General features: G+C 34.1%; 1 protein-coding gene across 1 annotated transcript; it reads left to right on the top strand.

The window, feature by feature from the left end:
- The first annotated feature begins 12,796 nt into the window (after positions 1-12,796).
- LOC149784215 (uncharacterized) lies at positions 12,797-23,385 on the top strand. The gene is made up of 4 exons (XM_089933327.1): positions 12,797-12,902; positions 16,388-16,586; positions 17,707-17,854; positions 22,316-23,385. The coding sequence occupies exons 2-4, from the start codon at positions 16,401-16,403 to the stop codon at positions 22,504-22,506; spliced, it is 525 nt and encodes a 174-aa protein (XP_089789453.1). The 5' UTR covers positions 12,797-12,902; positions 16,388-16,400; the 3' UTR covers positions 22,507-23,385.
- Positions 23,386-23,686: the final 301 nt, after the last annotated feature.

Below are 23,686 nucleotides of genomic sequence, written 5' to 3'. Positions count from 1 at the left end.
CCTAGATCTTACCATGAAACACTATGGTTGCAAAAAAATTAAAGACAAGTATTTAAGAACATACAAATTATCCCATCATATGAAATACAGATTTAAAAACGAACATTCCGACTAAGTACATGATGACAAATGACTGTCCTGTAGAGACATATAGCATCCCAGCCCCAACTCCCCGAAGAAAGTGTACTGCGAGAGACATACTATATTAGAAGGCAATGGGTTCATAACATGCGACAACTAAATTTGGATCACCTTCATCTACCACGTATCTCAATATTAATCCCATGCAACCTTTCAAGCGCCCACTAAAGTAGTAAGACAGCAGTATAATCATACACTTGTGCTATATTACCATGTGAAACCATTGTGCAAAGTGCTTAAGAGCTTATCAAATCTAAAGAGTGCTTCGAGTTAAGCTCTATCAGGCAGAAAGACCGTTCACAAGTGATATAAAGTCATAAATTTCTTAACGTCTGTTATGCATCTAAATTCTGAAATTCCTATTTCAATATCTGTCGTTTGAATGTGAGTTATTGTTTGTGTTATCGCCTATTTGTGTTCTCTAATACGTGGTTATGATGGCTTTTTAACCCGCTCAGAATATTGATATATTTTGGCTCTTGTTAAATAATCTTCGGTGAATTTGAATATGTCGTAGTTCTGAAGACATAATAACGAAGGTCACTAACGTGTGCGCAAACAGCATTATAAAGCTTACACAATTATGTTGTCATGTCGAATATATATACTTACAAGCACACGCTAAAGACGTCATTGAATAACTTTGGCATTAGCCAAGACACATGGAAGCAGACTGCCCAAGACAGGGTCGTGTGGCGATCCTCCATCGGAAAAAATTGCTGCATCTTGTGAGGCCAACATGACAACCATAGCAGAACAACCGAGGCAGACCAGGAAATCCTGAGCCAGTCACCCCACGATCTGCCTTGCTACCATCGACTGTCCACACTGGCATAAAACATTCAGGAGTCACATCGGTCTCTTCAGCCACTTCTGCATCTACATACTTATTATTCCCCTTCAAACTCTGGATAGCTAGAGTTGTCCTCGTCGACAGAATTGAACAACCCATTCATTTATCTGAATCCTGCATAAGATTCACATTAGAAACGTCCAAGTTGGAAGCAAATTATTTGATAATAGATTTGGAATTAATTATTTACTGAGATATTATTGGGCGCTGACATAAAATATTAAAATCGTGAATATTGTTACCCCTTATGGTGTATTCTTATTCATTTGTCTTTCTGAAAACTTCACAGTCACTAGATTCATGTAGAAGCATACTTTGGTACACGGGTCCACTAGTACATTTCCGCTCTACTTCGGGGTGAATGAGACTACTGGGCATTGTTTACATAAACAATGAATACCCATATAGAAGAATAATATAAATTATGATTCTCTGCATTCATGATCATCTGGACTAATACATTTGGTGCATGTTTCAACTGATCTGTTAATTTGCTATATTGAACATGAGTCATATTACATACTTGACGGGTGAGGCCGAGATGTAACGATTGATTTCGGTGTTTGAAAAGACTCATTCAGTGAAAAAAACAAATCATAGAAGTGATCACGATCGAATTGCATTCACTGTGGAGCAGATCGGATTTTTTACTGGTGGACATGGGTATTAATGTATTCAAGATACTAGACAATGTTTAAACTTTTGCATACGCAATAGCCGTTCAAAAATTAGTGATTTAATTTAATGATAAACAGATGGAAGGTGTGGAACATTTTGTTTCATGTGGGTTAAAGTCGGAGTCACTAAATGCGCAGATATTATTGAAGAATTAAAATGGAGTCATGGTGGGATCACATATTGATCTGCAAAAGTTATGAACCTTGTCTTAATTGGTGAGTGTACACACACGTTTTCAGATGAAGGAAGCGCCTGTGGAAAATCTCCCAGTCACATGAAACAACAACACACATTTGTATAATGTGAAGGTTTTATCATAATTGTATGAAAAAGCATAGATTACTAGATTTGTATCTAAAGATTGTAAATCTGGCTGCACTAATACGTATGCTATTATCCGTGTACTTCATATTATTAACAATTTTAAATTTACATCAAGACGACGATCGAATTTTTTAACGGTCCTTTGATATTTGTGTTATGCGGTAGATGATTAAGAGATGACCAGCTAGGACATAGCATTGGGGCTGGTGGTGGTGGATGGGTTGATGGTTGGTTGGTGGAGGGACAGGGATAGATACTTAAAATTATAGCTCGTTAATTGCCTCTTATTTTAAAATAAGAGACTCTAATTATAAATCGAGGATTTATGAATGCATATTTTCCTAACAAATAAAGAATCTGGTCGAATGGTATTTGCTTTCAATGTGAAAACAATAACCCAGGTAAAAAAATAATTAACAACCGTATCATATAAATACGTTGAGTTCGCTGAATTGTATGTTCATAAATAAATAAGATAGCAGAAAAAACTGAAAGGATGTTTTGTATTATATGAAACTTTGCTCTCAAAATTTACATAAATCCAAAAGAAAAAAGATCCCCAAAAAATTCTTATTTGATGTACTCAAAATTATATATCATATTTGAAATATATCACATCACCCCTCGAAATCTATATCCACTTTTGCATTATCACCCTATCACCGGACCGTAGCCCTCAGTTACACTGACATTTGTTTTTGGCTCGAATTCCATTTGACATATCAGAAGAAAAACGTCGCTATAATAATGAATGTGTTTAACGCCAATCAACATAGTTAGAAAGGGATTTTCACTAAGTACCCACGTCCGCTATCAAGGCGATATGAATTTGTGGCAGAGTATCAAATAATATTAAATAGATTTCAGTGCTCTATTTAAATACATTTCGCAAAATTATTTCTCCCGCTGATGACAGCTTCTCTTAGCAATCATGTAGCATATATTCAAGTGGACTGCTCATGGATTGGCTCGTCACTTAGGTATAATTGTTACACAATTATGTACGGGTACAAAACAAAAAAGTGCCCGACCGACGACAGCAAATTGAAATAACATCATATATAAAATTTTAAAAAAATGAGTTAAATTACTTTTTATTCAGCGAACTATAATACACATTTGAGAAACATTTTAACTTATTTCTTTTTGCTTTAGTGAATTAGTGATATAGCGGTGAATATGTTTTTCATGTTTCTGCATAACAGAAAAGCCTAAAAATGTCATAGAGGACATTACATGTGTAATGTTAGTATTAATATATATATATATATATATATATATATATATATATATATATATATATATATATATATATATATATATGTATATATATATGTATATATATGTATATATATATATATATATATATATATATATATATATATATATATATATATATTAAAATTAACATGGCATTTTAAGTAGTGGTATAAAGCAACTTGATATAGGAATAGTTTTGATTGAATTTCTTGTAACATTATATTTAAAAAGGAACAAATAACAAGAAAATGATTTTCTTGTAAAATAAGTTTTAGAGAAACTAACATTTTATACAACAACAAAAAAACAAAACAACAACAACCATACTCAGTCCAGGAAATTAATATTATTGAGCTCAACCCTATGTCGTCTGCTGTCATTTTTGTCAACAATGTTGTTTCCAGTCTCTCCTTCTGGCAAAAATCAAACATTGCAACTCTGTCAAAAAAAAGAAAGCAATGACATCAGATAAGGGGCAAGATGATGAAGCAACATTTAATCTACTAAACTGTGAGTTAATTGGAGAATTTGATAGAGACATGGCTGAGACATTTGTAAATGAAAATGATCATTGTGTTAGGGAAGACAGATTTGTACACCATGAGCCTGACGATATACTGACATATATAGAAAGTAAGCATAACGCAAACACTTTACAAAATACATTTTTTGATGTAAGGCTAGTGACAGAAGTCTTGCAGTCAAAACATTAATTCAGAAATTTACACAAGATATACCCATCTGAATTGGATCAGCACCTGGCTTATTTTATACTCAGTGTTAGGAGAAAGGATGGATCTGAGTTTGAACCGAACATCTTAAGAAGCATCATCAGCACCATTGATCGCAACGTTAAAATCAAGAAATATGCAAGTAGAATCATGAGAGGAAGGGACACAAATTTTGCATTTAAAAAGATCTTCGGGTTAAGCAAAACGATTTAAAATCTAAAGGAAAAGGAAATAAACCCAATCAGACACCACCGATCACAGAGGAAGAAATAAATGCCTTGCATAGTAAAAAACTAATGGCGATGGAAAAGCTGAGGCCATTGTTAACACATTGCAGTTTAACAACTCTGCAATTTGGTTTGAGGGGAGTGACTGAACATTACAATCTGAAAAGGGGGGTGGGTGGTTGTTACAGTAAAGAAAGATGTGAATGACCTGGAGTATCCTGAACTCAATGAAAGGCAGACAAAACAAGAACAAGAGACAATGTCAAGGACATCAGGGATATTAATCCTAAGATATATGAAAACAAAAACAACAAAGGAAGAGATCCGCTTGCTATCTACAAACGGTATGCTGAACTTAGGCTAGCAGACTTTTGTCAACGTGAAGATCCTTTCTATATTGTACCCAACACTATGCCAATCTCAGCGACAAACCCAAAATGGATTAGGAAACAAGTCGTTGGAATTAACAAACTTGTATGCATCATCAAAAAAATGAAAGAAAAGGCAAATATTACAGAACGAAAGAAATTAACAGACACAAGTAGCCGAAAGTACTTAATTAAGAGACAAAACCATTCCCCCAACTGATATGCAAATTTCAGGCCATAAAAACGTACAGTATATAAACAGCTACTCAAACATTAGTGAAAAACAACAACAGACTTATTCCAATTACCTGATCAACACCGGCCACCCAAGTAATGATGATGTCAACCTCCACCCCACAACAAAGAAATTTCCAACAGCACAGCAACAGACTGTAGTATATCAAGATCCCAAACGTTTAATATGCAGCAGAATCAAATTATGAGCAACCCATTCTGCTGAACAAGCATCAACGTACAAAATATGTTTGTCATGAACCTAACGGAAAACATGAACGAGAGCGATAACTTAGTCAACTTCTTTCAACAGGCGAATTCTCGAACAGGGCCCACATAGCGGAAACGTAGGAGAATTATTGGAAGTGACACTGACAGTCAGCATGAATAGCGAAATATGGACATAAGCAATATCAATGAAATGTGGTTAAGGTTAAATTGTTTAATTACCTATTGTACCGTCAGTTGTATCTCACATATAAAATGAAAACTTTGATGTGGTATAAATAATAGCAGCGGCCAATGAACCCCGATCCACACCGAATCCTGCGTGGTAAATCGGACATTCAAATATTCCCTTAATGATGCCAACCACTTACATATCTTTGTAAATATCAAACATGAAATATAGTATCTGCTTTACAAAACAGAACCGTCTCAGTATAGGCTTTTTAGGGGTCGAGAGAATGTTTAAATTCACCATTATTTCTTAGTAGATCTAGGAACAAGTACGCTGCTCTCAGAATCCAAGATAGATAGACATAGCTTTTTAAGAAGATATTTACCTAGAATTATACTACTTTATAGTATTAAGTACGACCAGGAGGCAAATATGAACGACCGTTCATGAACCGAATATAATGGGAAAGTCTTATCGATTGTAATAAATTAAAGGCATAGACGAACGACTAGCTTAAGTATTTAATCTTATAATTCAGGTGATTTGAGTTCACGCCTTAACTAATTATGCCAAATGTACAAATGTCCTTTTGTTCAGAGATATTTATTCTTAAATTACCATCTTGAGCATATTTCGTCCATGACACATCTTAGATCGTCAAGTGTAGTTATTAAGTTACCTGACACTCAATTTCAATTTTTGTTGTTATCGGTTCATTCAACTCGAAAATACTAACCTTATATAGTAGAAAAGATTAGACCCTCTTACAATATAAATATATCAAAATTACATGATTATAACTTTGTTTAGTAGGCTTGGGATGGAAGGTTATATATATATATATATATATATATCCCTCTCTGTATGTATGTATCTATCTATATATATATATATATATATATATATATATATATATATATATATATATATATATATATATATATATATATATTATTTTACGTACATAGCAGCTTAGCTAGCATATCGATACTTTTGCATCATCATAATTATTTTTACTGATTTCAAGGTGCTTTATGATTACTGGAGCAAAATTGTATTTAGATGTATGACACAATGTCTAGATATGCCAGTAGCAACGTTGCACTCTGGATTCGGCCTTTGCTATCACACCAGCAATGCTTGCATTCTTCGCTTGTCTCAACGTTTTCCTCGCTATCAAATTCAAGTTAACTCTAGTCCAGCATAATCATTAACCCTGATATGTATCTAATTTTAATACTACTATGAGAACGCCTTCATTGCAAATAATACAACCTATATCAAAATCAATTATGTATCAAATTGCATTCAGTTGTTCTTTCGTGATCATACTGGTTATAAAGGAAATTGGCAAGTGTGTATCATGTTGCTTCCTATATACGGAGCCCATGGAAACGTCCGGTATGAGAATGGTCAAGTAACGGAAACAATAATGGTTCTGTTTAGATTATTATCCGTTTTCTGAATTTATAGAGGAAAAACCATAATTTCTATTTGGTTTCAAACGTGTTTCGCTAATTACGTTTCCGGGTCACTACAAATGATCGGAAGTATGCTATCACATAATTGTTTTCACCATGTTGCGTCATCATATTTGTCTGAGGCTATTTATGAATTTAGCTAAAAGTTTAAGTTACCATGATAAAATAACTGTCCATATAGTATATTCCGTTTCTGAACATAGGAATTTCCTGTAGCTCCCGGTTTGCACTTCAGTAGTATTTCTGTTTTTCAGAGAAATTTAAAAATAATGTTATATGATATTGCCTGTAATGGAATCGACCGTTTTCTTAATAGTTTCGGCAGTTCCAGAAACCATCTAAGCTGACATTTTGGGATGTGTTCGTTTCAACCAAATTTATTAATGTTGTCTTAACAAATGTTCATATAGTTAGTGATTGCATCAGTAACAATTGTATTAAACCTTTAGATATCAGTACCAACATTTGCTGTCTTGTATTGTATTGATATAATGTACTATTTTCAGAATTATTTCAATTGATTAACTGTTATTTGTTTTATTTAAATCGGTTTTTATGAAACTTGATGTTGGCATATAACAGAATTACCAAATCAAAGGTCAAAGTTATAATCAGTATTTTTTTTTATCAGAACTGAAATAAGATATTCATCTAAAATGAAGATGCTTATATTTATCTAGCAGAAACATCTCTTAAAAACAGAAAGACATTACCGATTCTAACAAACTATAGACATTCAGTATTTTCACTGACTACATACACGATGGTTCAATCAGTAGCATTTCGCAAGGATCAGCTTCCACCAATCCGTCTATAACGTTCATTAAATGAGACATGAAGTTGTTTGAATGGGGATGTCGGAGGACATATGGGATTTATCATTTCCCTAACTACTTTCATTGGTTGAGCACCGTGAACAGGCGGAAAATGCTGTAATTTAAATTGTTCGTATGTTTAATATGGGAATGGGATTCTGGTGAAAAGGTTAATCTTCCCGGGATGTGTTTCTGGTTAAAAACCGCGAATCTTCGGTTAAAATTATTTATCGGTTTAATAAAGAGATTGGTTTCTGTGAAGAAGGGAACTATTAATGTTAACGTGTTTGATGATATTCAGCACACATTACCATCAATCATTCACATTTTAGCTTATATCCTAGCAGACAACCCTGCTTTGCAACAAACGTAAATAGTCAGGGTATATATACATACACTACACTTGCATACGCACAAATATAATGTAACACAATATGAGGTAAATATACACAACTTGTCACTTAAGCATGCAGATATAATATCAGACGCAATAGAGAAAGCAAAATGTGCCCCAATTGTCTACATTAAGGTAGGCAAATTATGAAGGAAACATGAAACACAAACTGGCAAATAATTGATATATTTCTTTTCTAAAGCTTTGAAAAGGGCCGTTGGGTATTGTTAACTAAAAACTGGTTATCGCATCCTATATCTCGTCAACATTCTTTATTTAATCTTTTTCTCATGCATGTTGGTTATAGACAAATCTTGAGGCGCATTTGGGTCTTTATATACTATTTTATCTTGCAAAAAGTTGACTGTGTTGGGTGTGATCGCACTCGATAACTTGACATACAAATCGGCATTCATTGCTGACAAGAATCTCGGAAACAATCTTAGAATATTCAATAGTGATAAGCATGCAGGTTTTGAGAGTAATTGACACCATAGTGCTACATAGTTATTTAACATCTTTGGCACTTAAACATACGTATTAGGAATTTGTAAAGTTATGTTTCAAATCCTAGAATTCAGTGGTTAGTGCTGTCGATAAAATACACGTATACTTCATTGTAATAGTTAAATTCATTGCTAGGTCAATGAAAGGTGACAACAACACCTTAGCAAGTTTAGAATCGCAATCAAAATGTCAACGTGGGTGATGTAAACATAAGTGAAATTCATGGCATGATTTCCATTTAAAATCTATTGCGCACGCCTATTGTTTGATTCATTAACTTTATATTGGACGGTCGGAACATGGCTTTTTTTACAACCATTTATGTTGAAATGATACGATTTCGTTGTTTGAGACATTCTTGTGAATCAGATCAGTTTATTTGCAAAGCAGGATGATGCTGTATAATGCTGATACATGAAAACGGAGTATTCGTTCCGTTATGCACGGGGTTTTTCATCATTTTAATTTATTAAGATATTTTCGAAGTAATATATCTTAGTGACCTTGATATTTCAGAAAACGTTGGGGTCTTTTTTGGACGACTTAATTCCATTCCTTGAAGTTTTAGCAGTTCTGGTATTTTGATTTCATAGCTGAAAATTATTAGAGAAACCAAAAGGCTTCACGATTATATCTGTAGTAGAGAATGTCATAGCTGAATATAGCCTGGAGAAACTTGAATAAATAAAAATGGCGAATTACTCGAACTTGCCAAAAGTATGAGCATTCAGAGGCAAAGTATCCCTGGATGGAATGGGAAAACAGGAATATATGTGTAGATTATTGGTGATCCACATTTTCGACAACAAATTTACATCGCATTGGTAACGTCGGGCTAATGATAAATAAGACAATGCTTCATGGTTGTATCGACAGATTTTAGGTTCAAGTCCGTCAGTCAGGTACTTTGATTTAGGGCTGTTGCTTCAATAAGAAGAGTTACATTAAATGACAAAAACGATTGGAAATTTGGATAATTATGTTCCTAATGACATTAATACTTGCGGTGATTGGAAAGGGATTAAAACGTTATATGTCTTTTTATACAACTCATATGTACAGTTGATGATTGTTCTTTGATTCCTTTTCTTAATATAGCATTACTCAACAGGCTCTTGTTAATAAGTCATTTCAGTCTCGTTTGAGTACTGACAAACCTTTGATACAGTTATGAAGAATTGCATTTGTATTGAAACGGATAGGAAAACCATATTTTTTTTTCCAAAGCGCACTTATTTTAAGAAAGAAGAATGCGATTTCCGGATTGTTATATGGCGAACTATAGACAACATTACTGTAACGGAGCCCTTGCAAACACTCTTTATTTCAAACGATCATGGTCGCATTCGTGTATTAAATTAAATTCAGGTATATGGACTGTATTACCATGGTCTAATTTTGTGATGGAAATTCACGAGATGTTCATATCGAAGGTTCAGTTCACTTGCTAGTGACCCAATATAACTTGTTAGGGAATCAATATACCTTATTATTGATTCGGGGAAAGCAACTCTTAGCAAGGCATTATGAGACCAATGAGCTTTTCAAAGTAGATTGCGGAATTGATATTATTGCTATTTAATGCGTGAATGTGCATCATACTTCGATTAGGACTGGTGACTAAAGTAGCGCAAACCGCTTTGCCCAGTTCACTTGTTACTAGGCGGTGACCTGCATGTAGATAAGTGTTATTTCTAGACGTTATTAGTCTACCCCATAATATTCAGTTCTCTGGTCCTTTAGGAGTAAATAAGGCATTCACATGATCTTAAATCAATTTCTTATACGGCGAAACTTAAAAGTGATGTCTATAGGTTTTGTAGGTATTAGCATACTTGCGAGATGGTTATAAAACTCATTCAGAATATACCCACTCGGAACTTTGCTGTCCGCGTTTATTATACGAATGGAAGCCAATATGACCATTTGGAGCATGTGTATATTGTAGTGTCCGTCATAAACGGTTGTCGTTATTATTAGGATTGTATGGACTTTGAAATCAAACAGGTTAAAGTATGTTGTTATCAAGCAAACCCGAATTTTCCACCATCCTATGCTGGAGGAAATGTATTGGACAATTGCGTACAGCATATTATAGAACCACAGGTTCAACTAGAACATTGATCAATACAGCATCCATTTCTAGCTATTGTGCATACGATATGAAAGGTTCATGCGACACACAATAGGCTCTAACAGCAAGATAAAATAGAGTGCCGATTATGGCTTTAACTATACCGATGCGGCAAGGGCAAATCACAGCGATGTCTTGTTCACTTCTGACATGGTTCCTGTATTGAACGTGCTAGATTCATTAAAACAAAATTCATATCGACATAACCAGCACGATATACGGTATAAGGACATATCATATGCTCGTTGGACAAACAACCCAATTATGGTTTCACAAAATCAGCTGAAACTTTCCATGCGGTGCGTGAGCTACCGGTTGCCGATTCGTTTGGCGCAATGTCGGTGATATCGCCAGTTAAGCTAACATTATCGTGGTTCAGCATCTTATGAAGTCTGTCTGTGGGGCCCATATTTTTACTGGTTCAAAATTTGACACCAGACGAGTTAGATATGAAGGAGTTTGCAGTGCGTGTGGCTTTGATAAGGGCTCGCACAGGCAATCGACTAAAATAAATGTTTACGATAATGGTTGTATACATGTGACATTTTATTAATTATTGGAAACGAATTTTTTGCGGGGCTAGTGTTTATTATTGTAAAAATGCATTGCGCTTATATACGAAACAAATTTCAGATAACATTAGGTGTGGACAAATTTGCATGAACAATGTAGTCATGTATACCTCATCCATAGAGATGCTATATGTACAATGTTGAACGTAATGCCGTTGCGTATTGTATTTATCCATCACCCCCCAAAAAAAGACAATTGCACTTTGACCCTGATATGTCACTCTTGCTCACCATTTTAGCGACCATATGTATGGTTCGTGACGAACATGTTAAATATTTCGTTCATCCATGGCAATAATATGTACACACCTATATATATATATATATATATATATATATATATATATATACATACATATATATATACATATATGTGTGTGTGTGTGTGTGTGTGTGTGTGTGACTTTTGAAGTGTTGGCATAAAACAATCTGATATAGCCATACGATTGATACATACAATTTTCATACGCCCATAGCGCATCAATATGCATATATACTATACTCCTTCAACATTCGGTTATGTTTCATCAATAAGTCATCGATTCTATAATCTCCACATATGTGATGATTTCCCAGTGATTAATCGTTGTCCATGTTGATGAGGGTCTGAAACAGATTATGTAATATTAATATTCAAAATGCCGCTATGCCCCGAAGCCCACACGTTTTCTCTCAGATTTAGCTTGTATGGCAGCACAGCAATGGACCACTAAAGTTTTATAGGGCTGGGCTGTGAATAAATGCCTTCATATTAAGTCTCTTCAACTCTCTGTCTCTCTCTCTTTATTTTGAGCATAATAAATTGCATTTTCGTTTAATCTTCAAAAGCGAAACGATAAATCAAACAAACCCCAAATGTATATTGTATACGTGACAATAAACAATTGGTGACTATTTGCGGAATGTAGAGGAGTGCATTATTACCGGTATATCAATTTCTCACGTTCCTTGTTTCCGTGGTACGTATCACGGAGCCTTTTTACTGTAATCTGGTAGTCTCCATCATTTAAATGTTCATTAAATTCTTGAGTAAGCTTGTAACAAATTTAATGATATTTTAGGTATATTTTTATATACGTACTGTAATGCTAATGTTCTACATTGTGTCAGCTACGGTGTAAACTCAGTCATCCCACATTGTTACAGTTTGTTGGAGGCACCTTATTGGCCAATTAACATACATATGATGAATATGTATAATATACCGTACAAGTCACTTTGTTTTGGTGGAGGGGCGCTACGATTTTATATCAAGCATAGCCATATTAATTTGATTTCATATGAAGATAAAATAAATTATCAAAAGCATGTCATTGATATAACATTCTGTTTGTAGTGTCAGTCATGTAAAAATATCTTTTCACGTATATTAGAGAAGGAAATGTATCAGAAATCCTAGCCTCCTACCAAAAATAAATTGATTTTTTGGTCCGTAATGCCGCATGCTCTGGTAGGTGTAATGGAATGTTCAGAAATATCGCCTTACAAAACATTTGGTAATAACAAACTCTAATTTAACGCAAGAAACCTTTCACTGCGTTAGTCATGTTTGTTAAAATAGTGTTTTTTATGCATTTACGACATACCCTCGATATCCTCAGCGTAGTATATCATCCATTAGAGAGCGTTTCAAGTAGCGTATCGATTATATGTGTTGGTGCTTGTTCATGGATATCCGCTATAGTTCTTAAAATATATATTAAAACGCATTGCTGAGTATAGAATTCACATACATTCTGGAGGACGTAAAACCTTTCAGTTTCATCTTGAGGAGAAACAGACGGTAAGGGACGAGCGGCCTTTGATGTAGTATTTGTTAAAAGAACTATTTTTTAAAAACTGTCTAGTAATATTTGTATACTAGCACCTTGGCGATATTTTTAACATTTCATCTTCTTTATTAAATAAATCTTACCGAAACTAATGTAGATACAAAAAACGCTGTGCGGACAAAGAAGATGATTTAAAATTATCAGATGGCATGTATCCTTCCTTAATTCTCGGATCCTTTACATTGAAACATATACATGTGTTTCAATGTCGATTAGTTGATTCCAACTGTATGTATATTTCTCATATATAATGGCTGTGCAACAAAGGTAGTTGTATATGATCCTGCATCTATTGTGATTTTATACATCATTGTTTTCTTGTTAGTATAGATATAACAGATTTACTGAAATCATATTCCTGTATTAGTGTTCTCGTCGTTTAAAATCTCGTTGAACTAATTATTTACTTTTCGTTGCATATTAACATTTTAAAACGACAAGATGGTTATTTATTTGTTTTATAACAAATATATGAAATATTGTGGAAGCATTCCTGTGTCCTTACTGAAGTCTTAGTTTCCTTGATACATAGTGTCATTGTTTTTCCAGGTGTTGAATTTGAGTGAAATTACGACTTCAATAAATGCATATTATTTTGAATATATGATATTGTATTGACTTTATTTATATTCGTTCAAGAGCCAGCCAGAGAGGTTAAGTTGATAATTTATACATCAACACAATAATTGCCTAATACTTTCATTGAATGGACTTTATATATCCGTTTATGTCTCGTATAGCGTCCTTGTAAATATCTTTGCTTTTACAAGTTTTGATTGCTTACCAACAACTCGACGATTGTGATACATGCATCTGAATAAAAGTATACGATCCTTTATTGACTTCATTAAATATCCATCATTGTTTTATGGGTTAAACTCCCTTTTTACAGTTTATTATATGCTTTACATGGCAGTGTGTCTATTTGGTTGATTATGAAGCTCCAACCCCCGGAAAGGTATTGATAAGTTTTCCCTTTTACCTACATTGGCCAATCAAAAGATTAGAACCCTTGCGGATGTCAGTAGTCTGTTGAGGCGACCACCTGGTGCCAATAAGTTCGTTCAAAACCATCCTAAGGTATTTATAGTAGAAAACTAGTATATAATGAATACAATGTGGTACCACTTTTATATCAAGTATTTTAAAAATATATTTATATTGAGCTGAAAATGTACCAATATGGCCGGTAATATTCGCCAATATTCTCAGTTTCTTCGTTTGGTCTTTAATAATCGTCACTGTTCAATTTGCATGTTCTCTCTTAACATATTTTCCTCGTTCCTAGGGCCAATGCAGAGCGTCTTCTCTACATTAAACATGCAGAATCCAGGACTTGTCCGAACTTGAATGTATTAATTTATACATTTGTTCAAAGCAGTTGACATACTTAATCGGCATTGTACTGAAATCAAACATATTATTCTGACAACTGTCCAGGTTTGACTCATTGATATGTCTTGAATTGATCATAAGCTCATAATCGACCATTTCAAACGAATGCACACGCCATACACATCAAGACTATACAGAAGAAAAGATTTGATGACGAATACATTTAATATTTACACGAGCCAGATTTCGGCGAATAACATTTGACTTGCCAAGCCGTAATGGAGGCAGTGTTTCATAATATGATAGTGTAGTTTGTTAAAGATGAGTTGAATATTTTGTTTGAAAATTTTGATGACTTGAAAGTTTGCCCCTCCACTCCAACACAAAAGTCACACTGCGAGATGTAAAACAATGTACATCATTCGCTGTACTATGATATGAAAGAGCTTAAAACTATCGAGCATTATTATATTCGGCTAATAAATGAATACGTAAACGAACCGTCTTTTAGGATCAGACAATCGGACTTAGCCGAACATGAATTCTCACCCATGAAGTCTTTAAAGGGTTATCTTGATAGACATTTGAACGACAAGACTAATTTAAATTTCTTTCGAAGAAAGGAGATTTGTAATTGCAGATAGTCATTTACTACCGAGAAACGTAGCCTAAGGGAGATGGGGAACTAAAGGCAGAAAAAACTACTATAGTTGATATTACAAAAGATAAAGAAGTCAAGAATTGTAGAGCAACCCTATGGGTTAATAATTATTACGGCGTTGCACAACTCGAATCGTATATTTTTGTCTACGAAATTGGCTTAGGGTAAGAGACGACCATTGAAAACTATCCTTTACTAACGTGCAAACTTCTCCGGCCTTACCTGCCATATAAAGCTTTTCTTAGAAGACATACAGGTACCACACATAAGTGTACCTTGGCTCAGCCCACATTCTAATAGGGGGATTTGGTTTGCCGTAAATTCGTCATCTACGGATACATGATCAAAAAAGGGTGCTGATATTTTTACCATATTTTAAAATAATTATCATTTTCTACGTGAAGTAAATAGCTCTCAAAAACAACGCTTTTTGAAATCGTCTTAACTTCAACTAATTTCTTTCCATCTTATAAGTGAAATTAAATACGAAATTAAATACAACCTAGTTGCGCTTGCCATAGTGAGTGTATTTACAACTTTAAACGATGAAAATAATAGTGTATATTTTCCTAGACTCAATTACCATGCAAAAAGAATGGTTGATGATAGTTAGTCTTGACCTCTGACCTTTTTTGCGCACGTTTCTAATGGTAGTTCTATAGAAATTATTATTTTGTCCCCAATATCCCAAGTTATATATATATATATATATATATATATATATATATATATATATATATATATATATATAACATGAACTGTTTATAGTTACGGTTATTTCACCAAACGGTTAAAATCCGATGATAAGTGCATTGATTATTTTAGTATTTGTTCCAATGTAATGCAATAAACATATATAAATAGCTTTTAGTTAAGAAACACTATTTTCACAGTGGTTCTAAACCACACATATTGTCTATAATTTTACATTGACGCCAACGCTGGTGTTTACCTCATCAACCAATCAAATCTGAAGCTTCTTAGTAGGTGATTAACTCAGTTCTTATACGCTTGGTCCATTGACATGGCTACTAAAAATGTTTTCCTCTCTTGGTGTTATTATTAGCGCTAAAAATATATGTATGATAGCATGCTGAAATAAACGTAAGTGATTAAGAAGATTATTTATGGGGAATTATAAACCAAAGGAACCAATGCATTGTAAAACAATATCAAGGGTACATGCGGAATGATCTAAATTGTATTACTTACTAAAAACTGATATATGACTCAATATCACCCACATGGTTAGACTAATTTACAGTTCTGTATTAAGAATAACAAAACGGTTGTCTATGTCATTCAAAATTGACGCATTTTAATCCTTTGCAAACGATTCGCTGCAGCAATTTCGTTACTCCCATATTATGATGGCAAAGGACATGAAACTTGTTAAAAAGAGTTTTACATACCATGGTTTCTTGACTTCTTACGTCACAGGTGATTGACAAGAATGTTAGGCTGCACTGCTGTTGGCTGCGCATGCGCATCGCTGGTAGTCTGCATCATATCCATCGCCTTGCCATTTTGGATTTACTACCAGCCTCCCCTTGCTTCAGACAAATACTACTATGGTCTATGGATTATATGCGGAGAAACTGCATTAATGGGGAAAATATGTAAAAGTTTTCCGACGGTTATGTATGTATGTATGTATGCATGTATGCATGTATGTATGTATGTATGCATGTATGTATGGATGGATGGATAACTGGATGGACGGAAGAATCGATGAATAAGTTACAACCCACCACAAAATAATCTTGGCTATCTAGTGTTTGTAAAACTATTACGTTTATATATCCCCCAAAGCAGATAAGAAAACCCACAACTAGATGAATTATTTGAAAACAAGGTGTAACTTTTTATTTAAAAAGCTCCCGTTTAAACAGATAAGGACATCCTCACCCCTAATATAATTAGAGTACACACATAAGGCCTAAGATAACACAATCGAGAGTTCCCCAGGCCTGTTCGACATCCCCGAGCACAAGAGGGGATCCTACGATCAATAAGGACAATATAATCGAATACTAAATCGTTTATTCCTACGAAATAGCTTAATTAGTCAAAAGGCTGATTTAAAATATTTGGTTTATTTTTTGTACGAGTTTCATAAAGAAGTGATTTTAATTAAGAAGTCTTTCTTAATTGACAGGGTTGACGTACCAGCGAATAACAAATCGATTCTAGTCACAGGTTAAGATGAACGAAGAAAACCTCATACATTTTTTACCTATTTTACATTTTTGACCTATTTTACATTTTTGACCTATTTTACATTTTTGACCTATTTTACATTTTTGACCTATTTTACATTTTTGACCTATTTTACATTTTTGACCTATTTTGCAACATTTGTGAACTTGAATGATTGAAATAAATTTGCACCCGACCACCATATACCCACTCTAGTGAGGTGCATTTATAATTAGTTTCTTTCTTTTACTGTTTTATATATTCATGTACAACATTAAGCTATTTATCAATTATGTTGACAGATAACATTAATTATATCAATATTTACACAGCATACAAATTCGCATGCAGATTAAATGGGTACTTGTTCTTAATTCGGTATTAACTCTAAAAAAACGATATCTAAATTCCCTTTTCCCTTTCATTAATTTATTATAAACTGGAAACAAAAATTAACATCATCGATATATATATATATATATATATATATATATATATATATATATATATATATATATAAATATATATATATATTTGTGTGTGTATGTGTGTTTTTAGTTCCAGATACTTTGAAAACAGTCAGAGAGTTAGAAATAATCGGACTCATCCTTGTAGCCGGTGCAGTAATAACTGGAACTGTCCTCTTTTGTGCCCTGAAAGACAACCGTACATTAGCTCTTCTGGCACGAGGACTATCTTCTTCAGCCGGTAACCGACTTGAATACAATATATATATATATATATATATATATATATATATATATATATATATATATATATATATATATATATATGAAAAGATTACATTTGCGTTTGGAAAATACGCTTATATTAAGCATAAACTGGGACTATATCGGGTTACCACGGAAGTGTTGGTTTCTAGTGTAGGAGCTTTAAAAGTCAGTTGAAGATCAACATAAGCATCTGGGTGTAACCTTTAAAAGCTGAAACTACCCATACCCTCCAGCTCAACTCGGCTACATTTCTCAATAAATAGCGATGTATGTCTTACAGCTTCACGACAGTGTCCAACATCTGCACTCAGGATGGCATGGTCAAACCAAAATTGGGCACTTTACAGCTTTGCCTTTTCTAAAATGTTAAGGGTTTCGTATTTGGTTATGACATGGTACGTTATGCGTATGTTATCGAAAAAGAGATCATACACACTGTGACCTGAAATATAGTATTATGTTGACGACGGAGCTGACAAAAGATCCACCGTGCAAGCAGAACGTTTACAATGGGAGTACGAGTGTCACATCGTTAAAGTCACAACTTATTTTAGTAGCAACGCCACAGTGGCAAGGAATTATGATACAGTTAAGCGGCTGGTCGCCAAAGTCAATGCAGACTTAGAGAGCACATATACAATTGTATGCGTGAAGGGACTGGGATTCGCTTTGCGAAGAGCGTACATCTTGATCTGTATGTGTCACAGTTCTCTAAGTTTCGAGTCAACGGTTCATTTATTTACCAAAAGTGCATTCCGTCGCAATCTATAAGAAACAAAGCGAAAATGGTTAACCGATGAAAGCCGGTCAAAAGGCCAAAACCCCGCAGCGTTGCCATAGTCAGGGAAGAACAACTTAGCTTTACAGAACCACCACTGCCAGTTGCGCGTGTCATGCAATATTTACGTGGGTCTCGAGGTACTGAACGTTCTAGTGAAACGCTCCTGTCGATAAGTCGGAAAAAATCAGTAATGCATAAAGAATAGGTCCCGTATATTTTCTTATACTACCTCTGCCGCTCAGATCGCAGGAGCAAAGCGACAGTGCTAACCCGTTGATTTGACGAAGTGGCGATCATGGCCTGGTACCTCGTAGCAGAGATAGGTAAGAGCTTTTAGGAACATCTGTAGTAACTTTCCGGGAACCAAGGCTGTCTCATATGGGGGCGTATCGAGAGATAACTTCCATATTACATGAAATTACCCTGGCGCGGAGCACAAAGCTTGTAATTCAAGCTGGACGTCTGCGCATGAAGTATTTAGCCGAGAGATGTCTGACAGCTATGGTGCTACAATGGTCCTTAAATCATGCAAGTTCATGAACGGTATCATTAGGGCATATGCAGTTTTTCGACAACCTCCAGTTTAAGAGCAGCAGATTGGATGAGCTGGCTGACAATAGTCGGCCAAAACGGTCCAAACAGCAGCCTTTTTCTTCTTTTAACAAGAGGCTTTCACTGAACACACTTTATTAACACCTTTGAGAATTAGCAACCTCTACTCATCATCCCTTCGAGAAGTAACGACTACAATGAGCAGATATACGTGCACTACTTGCTTCTCTTTATACGTTAATAGCAAGACTATCTCTTAAATCAGTAAATTTCAATGCTGCTATGTGTTGAGGTAAGTCTCATTCCAATCCATCTGAATTAAAATATGTTATTCTTTCATATAACTTGCAATGTGGGACCTACTGGGCCAATCGTTCGGTATTTCTTGTTGCACGTGTGACACTACCTATTAATAGCAGTATTAAAAGACCGACACAACATAGGCGCTAATTGATGCCATTCGCTCTTTCACTCATTAATAAGACCCACATCAAATATTGTTACCACATATCCAGTGGTAAAACTGCATTAGCAACTCGGGTTAGCTAGGATTGGTTGGCCCTGCAAAAAGAGTTTACACTCTTCCAAATGCGTGCCCTCCTCAGTGCTGACGGTGGGGTGATGCGGTAAAACATATATAGACAGCTGCAAATTGTACAGACTCCCCATCCTTGGTGCAACTATTGAGCTGCTATAGCAATTTAACATTTTCGTATGTGTTATCCAGAATTAATGCAAATTACTTAACATTATAGTTCCGAATATCATATATTACTTTTAATTTAAAAGAATCATATAAACGATAATTCATAAGCTTAGTCTCTCGAGATTGTATATGTCATTTGTCCTGGAGCTATAAAATGAGCTGCAAAATGCAGTATATACATAAGAAGCAACATGCTATGATACGAATAATGTGGTCACATCTTAGTTATCCGCATTATTCTAATGTCCATCAGGTTTTTGTTAAACGTTCTATTAAGTCATTCAAAACTTTATGGAGTCAGTATAATTTTTTTTCTTGACTGCTTTAGTTCTATTTTTTCTTCGGAAAGTCAAGTCCTTTTTCTCTTATAGTTGGTACAAATTGTGTACACAATGCTTTCTGAGATAAAAAAGTTTACATAGTCATAGAACATTTTCCTTTTCCGACTGGTTGAAAACTAATAATAACATATTTTTATGCTTTAATTTATTATTTTTCTCGGCTATAAAATAAGTTCAATACATTATAAAAGTTAATATCAGTGCCAATCCATTAGTCCGTTTAGAATTAAACGAAAGACATTAATTTTGAATAATTTAATTAATAAAATACACCTTTAAAATATTTCCTACTTTTAAGTGATGCAAAATAGAAAACAAACTCCGAAACTTTACCTTGCGTTAAGAAAGGAAAATACAATTTCGTCTCTTACGAAGCTGGACTACTTTATATATAAGATGGTCTAATACTTATTAGAATTGTATACAGGTCGCGAAATGCACATGATATCATTGCACGGAACGTCAAGCTACCAAATCAGGCATATCATTCTTTTCACTTGACTGTTAACAATGCTGTCCTCACAGAACATTCAGAATGCAGCTGAAACTAAAATATGTTCGTAACACGTTCAGTTGTGCTTTAAGATATATTGACTATTTTTATATGAGGACATTGCATGCGATGTCAATGTGATTATGTTTTAATTACGAAGATACTTTGCATCGTTCCTACTACCTCGTCCAGGTATAATCATATTTGCTGCCTCAAATATCCTTCCATCTCATGATCGAAAATCAATGTCATAAAATCCAGGTTGATATAAATATTCTCAATATTCGAGAATGGCGAGAGTTAGAGTTAAGCAAGCATTAATGTGACTACGAAGCTTTTATACATCTATGTACTTCACCTCCTAAAACGCACTCCATGTATATCACGAAGCCCGTTATCGCTGTAATCAGAGTAGCCTAAACACATCATACAATTTAAAAACAGTAATCGGAAAAACTTGCGCTATTTCACTAACAGGGGATGAAATTAATGGAACCATAAACCTAGAAAAAAATTCAGCCGACATAGAAAATACAAGTCATCGATAATTTTATATCATTTATACATTAAAAGTATTCAGCACCCTTTGTACGTCAAGCTGGTGAATAAACCAGCACATGTTCAAAATTGCCAGAAAGTTTACAATGATGCAATGTTAGTTTCCGAAATAGGAATATTCCTACAATTAAACTCATATAAAGCAGTAATACCAACACACGCCTTTCTCTATGTAAACTGTGTAAAGAAACAGTACTCGGAATAACATTTTAAATATCATTTCAAACGTGTGATTCATATTTTTCTTTGTTAAACCTGATATTCAGGCTAAAGTTTTGTATTTCGATGAGTGGCAGAGTAATGTCTAAATTGCATAATTATTTGTAAGTATAACTGATAAATAGCTCTTTACTCTTAGAATACGAAAAGAGATAAACACGCTTGAAAAAGAAGATCTATAACTATAACGAGCGGAACCAAAAAAGAGATACATTTCACCAATGGACTGTGCTGCATAAGCCGTGTCGATTTTAATGAATTTTGGTCGTATATTAAAAACTCTTTATTGTTTATATCTTATAATTCGACGACTGTTGGCCCAAGTTAGAGTGAAAACCTTAATTATTCTAATATACAAATGTCCTTTTCTCAGCATTTTCCCATCTTGAAATTGCCATCTTGGGCAATTAAGCTAGCGATTCGTCCATTTAACAAGTTAGATATTTAAGTGTTATGTTATTAAGATATATCTGACGTTCAGTCTATTTTGAATTGATTGATACGTCGGAGTCTATGCTATTATCGATGCAATCTGAACTCAGTGCGAATATACTTACATTGTATAGGATGAAAGTTTAGACTGTAGTACTATGAAATATCAATACGTCGTATTTATGTTGAGTTTGCTCCTAATGAAATATATATATATATATATATATATATATATATATATATATATATATATATATATATATATATATATATATATACAGCTATTATTTTATGTCAGTTCACATCCAAACTCTTTTATATTCTAATATTGTATTTATTTTTGCACATTTCAGGAACAGCCATGATTGTTGGAGCAATTGTATTTACATTAAGGTCAGCGGATCTATATCTGCCAGGATCCTCGTTGCACGCTGGATTTGGCCTTGCCATCGCATCAGGAGTGATTGCAATATTCGCGAGTGTCCTGTTTTACCTAGCTACCAAAACTAATTCAGCTCAAGCCCAAGCAAATCCTACACCCTGAGATATATCTAGTTTTTATATTGCTATGAATATGCCATACGTATATGTAATTTTGAATGAAATTATTCTCAGCTGTCATCATCATAGGGTTAGCTCAAAGGAAAGATCCGAATTATTTTTTCAGTTTTATTAAACACACGATATCCACGTAATTTTTGTATGCACGAACGTTCAAGTAACATAAACTATAATAATTATGTTTACTCTTGTTATGTTACGTTACGTAGAGTTTCTACAGGCAGAAGCCATACTATGCATTCAGTTGCAAACATGTTATGCGTAACCACGTTTCAGGGTCAATTAACTAATCAGAAACTCAATATCATCTAGCATGTTTTCTTAAACTTTAATAACACTATATATTACGTCTTTCTCTGCGGTTTACGTTATTTCAGAAAATGGTTAAGGTTTATTTTGAAACAATGCTATTGTGGTTCAATAACAGTTTAATCTTCCTTGATCATTATCCATGTTGTTTTAGCTTTGTGTACGATATATAATATCATGCAGGTAAATGTTTACACTTTAGTAGTTTATGTGTGGTTGCAGAGCGATTTAAACATACAAATTGTTTTAAGTAGTTTGCCTCTGATAGAATGTGCATATATTGTGATATTTCCACCATCAGAAACCACCGATGACGCATTATTTGTTATAAAACAAAATTAAATAAAGTACGACACAGAACGTTTGGATCCATATGAAGACATGCTGGTATATACAATAAACAGGTATGATAAGATTAATAATGGCATTCAACATGCAATAATGCAAACATCCTACATGTACATTATGCATTTAATTAATAATTAGTAGTATTAAATTGCAGTTTGTTATATTACTAATAGTTCAGAAACATCATTAAAAACATTCGTATTTATGTGTATAGCATTGTTATCAGTGAATATATTACATATACAAATCTGCGCTAATGTTCTAATCCCAAGGCAATATAAATGTTACCCAGTCGCATTACAAAGCATGGACTTTACTCAATATTTACTGACCACAAATTTCCATGCAGTCACTAACACCAGCAATCAAGCGTAGGTCAGACCTCCCCATTACCTATCTGACATTAATACGGTTATTATCTAATTTGTGTAGTGAATATAATTTAGGGAAAAGTACACCAATAATCAGCTATAGTAATCATACCTTATTTTGACTTCTTCTGAAGA

The sequence above is a fragment of the Sinohyriopsis cumingii genome, chromosome 14 (assembly GCF_028554795.1).
Source record: "Sinohyriopsis cumingii isolate HCF-2022 chromosome 14, ASM2855479v2, whole genome shotgun sequence".
Lineage (NCBI taxonomy): Eukaryota > Metazoa > Mollusca > Bivalvia > Unionida > Unionidae > Sinohyriopsis > Sinohyriopsis cumingii.
The sequence above is the reverse complement of the archived record's forward strand: the minus strand, read 5'-3'. Positions and strand labels throughout refer to the sequence as shown.